General features: G+C 65.6%; 1 protein-coding gene across 1 annotated transcript in view; it reads left to right on the top strand.

Moving 5' to 3' along the window:
- The window catches only part of EEFSEC (eukaryotic elongation factor, selenocysteine-tRNA specific), a 172,290-nt gene that overhangs the window by 90,434 nt on the left and 77,976 nt on the right, over nt 1-3,880 (top strand). Inside the window, exons 5-6 of the mRNA XM_027768810.1 lie at nt 30-118; nt 2,093-2,257. Coding sequence (XP_027624611.1) covers nt 30-118; nt 2,093-2,257 — 254 coding nt within the window. The remainder of the gene's footprint in view (nt 1-29; nt 119-2,092; nt 2,258-3,880) is intronic.

A 3,880-nucleotide genomic window follows, 5' to 3' on the forward strand; every position in this document is an offset into this window, starting at 1 on the left:
GGGCACCATCCCCCCCCCCGGGTTCCGAGGGGCCCCCATCATCCCTGTGGCGGCCAAGCCGGGGGGCCCGGAGGCTCCTGACACCGAAGCCCCGCAAGGCATCCCGGAGCTCATCGAGGTAGGCAGGCCCCGCCCCGCGGTGTCCTCTGCCCAGAGACGGGGCCGCGGCCCCACCGGAGCCCCTGGGCCCCACTCACCCTCTCGGCCTGGCAGGCCCTCCTCCCTCCAGGGCGTACACCCGAGCACCTGTGCTCTGGTGGACTCCTCGCCCGCCCCCGTGCAACTGCTCCCACCCTCTCCTCACTCGTGGCCGTGCGGAAGGCGCCAGGGACCCAGGCACCCTCTCCAGCCACCCCATGCCCATGTCTGGGGGCCCAGCTGCAAGCCTGAGGCCCAGGCCTGCCCCAGACTTGGTGGTGCAGGGGAGCCCAGCCACACAATCGGATCCCAGGGCAGCTGGTGGAAAGGGCGTGTGCAGTGTGGGAGGTGGCACTGCAAGGCGGAGGGCAGTCGGGGGCGGAGGGTGGCTGTGGTGCCTGCACGGCCTCCCTGTGCTCTCAGGCCTAGGTCTGCTCCCTTGCCTCGATTGTCTCACCTAGAAAGCAGGGAAGGGGACCGGCAGTTAGTGTAATGGCTATGTCGCTGGACTCCCATATAGTCGACCACGGTTCGAGTTCCAGACCCAGTGGCTTAAACTCACGCCTGGCGCATGTGTGTGCGTGCCCAAGATCCTGAGAGGAGAATGGAGGAGAAGGGATTGCGGCGTTACCATCCCCCCTGGGGGGTGATTTCTCGCTTTGTCTCTCTGTCTCTCTCTGTCTTTCTGGCGAGTGCACGTGCCCTATAGCAAAAACCTCTCCAAAACAAATCAGAGAAAGAAAGCAGGGAAGGGGATCCCAGGGCTTCCCTCGTGGGTCTGAGGGTCGAGTGAGCCGAGGCCTCCAGTGGGCCAGGAAGGGGCGGTGGCCCAGCGTCCCTTGCTCAGGCCAGTCCCATGTCCTATGCACAGTGTCATTAGCACTCGCAGCCACCCCGAGGCTCATTACTCATCCCGTAATCCCAGGAAGTGGTGCAGAGTCAGGTTGCAGGACTCTTCAGGCCTGCCAGCGAGTCCACGGGGGCCAGGGCCGGACCCACACTGGGGTTGGGCTGGCTTTGGGATCTGCGGGCCCCGTTCCGCGGAGCTGAGCGTGGGGTGACCACGTGCCCTGGGTCTCCAGGCACTGGCCTGCTGACTCAGCAAAGCTCGTGTGTCTGGGTGCTTATGTGTCTCCCTGCAGCTCCAGGGAGCTCTGCCCTGGGAGCCCGGGCCAGCGAAGCCTGTCTGCTCCGTTAGGAACCTGGAGCCAGACAGCAGGCCACGGCCCCTTGGAAGCTCCATTCTTGTTCCGAAGGAACTGTCACCACAGTGCCAGGACTTTGGGAGGTTTGCTGCCAGTGGCTGGCGGCCTGCTCCCGAGTGGGAAAGCAGAGGGTGAGAGGGGATGCACCTCCGGTGTCTTTGCTGGTAACGGGCTCCGACACTGTCTCCAACTCGCGCTCGAGGGCGTCAGCCACCAGGGCTCGAGCACATGGCAGACACAGGGCCTGCTCTCCATCTCTGCTGAGGCTGGTGGGAGTGGCCAGCGGTTGCTCTGGCCCTGCCCCCGCCCCCAGCCCGGGCAGCTGCCCTCTGCTCCCCCGTGCAGGGCAGGTAAATAGTCACAGCAGGGTGTTGGCCGTGGTCTTGGCGGGGCTCTGCTACACCGAGTCTTTCCAGAGTAGTCTCCAGGGGAGAGGAGGCTCGTGCGGGGAGTGGGCATGAGGCCAGGGGCCAGGGCGAGAGGCACCTTCCCCCGCCGGCCTCCGAGGCTGGGAATGCGCGTACCGCTGGGCAATGTGCCAGAGCCCTGCCCGTGGACCAGGCCTGCAGGTTGCCCCTGGCGACACCTCGCCTCTCCCTGCACCTGGGCGTGTGGTGGAGCCGGGACACACTTGGACGCTGGCTCGCAGGAGTGCGGGGCACTTGGTGACCTCGGTGACCTGCTGGCCGGTGCACCCCAGCCCTGTCCCCGCACTCTCTGGACAGGCTATGCCCCGTGTCTCTTGGCAGCTCCTGAAGTCGCAGATCCCCATCCCAACGAGAGACCCGTCAGGGCCGTTCCTCATGGCTGTGGACCACTGCTTCTCCATCAGAGGCCAGGGCACCGTGATGACTGTAACCGTCCTCTCAGGCGCCATCAGCCTCGGCGACAGCGTCGAGATCCCTGCCCTCAAGGTCAGCCTCCCCACTGCCCAGCAGCTGCCCCGGCTTCCCGCCTGCCTCTGCTCGGACCGCCCGGCCCGGCCCGGCTCCTGGTGCCCCAGGTTCTAGAGCCGCGGCTCTCCCAGCAGCACCTGCTCTCCGAGGCCTGCGCGGCCACACTGAGGTGTACCCGAGTAGGTGCCCTCGGGATGTGAGATGCGAGGTGGTGGGAGTCCGGGCCAGCGTGTGGGTGCTGGCCACATGTGGCCACTGCCCATGCGGACAGCCTTACCCTCGCCCATGGGGCTCAGATCGAGCGCGGTCTGCATCTCGTGTACTGTCACCCCGTTGGGGTGGCACAGGTCTGCTGTCACTCTGACGGCCACGGCAGAGGCTGCTGCCCTGAGGATCTGGGAGGTCTCCCACCTCCCCACTGCCTGCAGGCGCCTGGGCCTGGGTCTCATTACGAAGTATCCGGTGGCCTAGACGCTCCCCCCCCGAGGGCTCCTCTTACGGGTGCCTTTATGGTCAGACCAGCTCACAGCCTGGGCCGCAGCCCTTCCCCTTTAGGGGCAGGACGGTGGGGCAGAGCTGGCTAGAGCCGGTGACAGCCCAATAGAGACCTGGCCTGCAGGGCAGGGTCCGTGGGTGGCTCTGGCTGCCGGGAAAGGGGGAGCACACTTGCTTGGGACAGAGCCCCGCGGGGGTCTGGCTGCGGCCTAGGTGGGTGGACCGAGCCAGGTACTGAAGTCCTGGCTCCCGGCGTGCTGGTAGAGGCAGCCCGTGAGGTGGCCGGGCTCCCGGCATGACAGGCTGCTCTAGAGAGACCCAGCCCACAGGAGGCACCTGCTGTTAAGAGGAGGTTGGTGTCAGGGCCAGAAGGCGGTGCGGTTGAGGGCACATGGCCGACCGTAGTTCGAGTCCTGGACCTGGCAGCTTGCTTTCTCTCTCTCACTGTGTCCTTCTCTGGTCAAATATAAATAAGTAAGTTAAGTTAAATTAAATCATTCTTTTAGAGTAAAGTAGGGTGGCGTCTGGCATCGGTCACCGTTGGCTCAGTGTCACTGAATGGCTGTGGCATTCAGGGACCTTCTGCGCCGAATGCGCCTGTGCTCGGCTTCGCTCCCGTGACCTGCTGGCTGTCCCTTAGCGTGGCTGCCCAGAGGCCAGTGGCCCACTACTGGCTGTCCCTTAGCGTGGCTGCCCAGAGGCCAGTGGCCCACTACTGGCTGGCATGCTAGCAAGCCCGACAGGCCTCCAGTCTGCAGGACCGGTAGGGCTGAGTGCGGGGAGAGCTGCGGCTCAGGGTTACGGCGGAGGGTAGTTCTGCGCTGAGCCCACCCCAGACCGTGTTTCTTCAGAGACACCCTGAGCGCACCCAGCCCAGGGGGGCACTGCCCTGAGCACGGCCTCGGGGCCTCTGGGTCCAGGCAGGGCTGCGTGTGGGGACGGGATGGGGGAAGGCAGTCTGGGGTCTCACCCCCATTCATTTCATGGCGTGTGGCTGAGAGGGTCAGGGATTGAGGAGGACCACCCAGGAGCAGGTGGTGACTCTGGCCCATCTGAGACTTCAGGGGTGGCAGTAGGAGTCCGCAGCAAGGCCCCACTCTGCCCTGGACCCTGCGGGGGGAGCCCGCCTCTGCCGAGCGATGCAGA

This window comes from Tupaia chinensis, unplaced genomic scaffold, assembly GCF_000334495.1.
Source record: "Tupaia chinensis unplaced genomic scaffold, TupChi_1.0 Scaffold147500_2, whole genome shotgun sequence".
Lineage (NCBI taxonomy): Eukaryota > Metazoa > Chordata > Mammalia > Scandentia > Tupaiidae > Tupaia > Tupaia belangeri.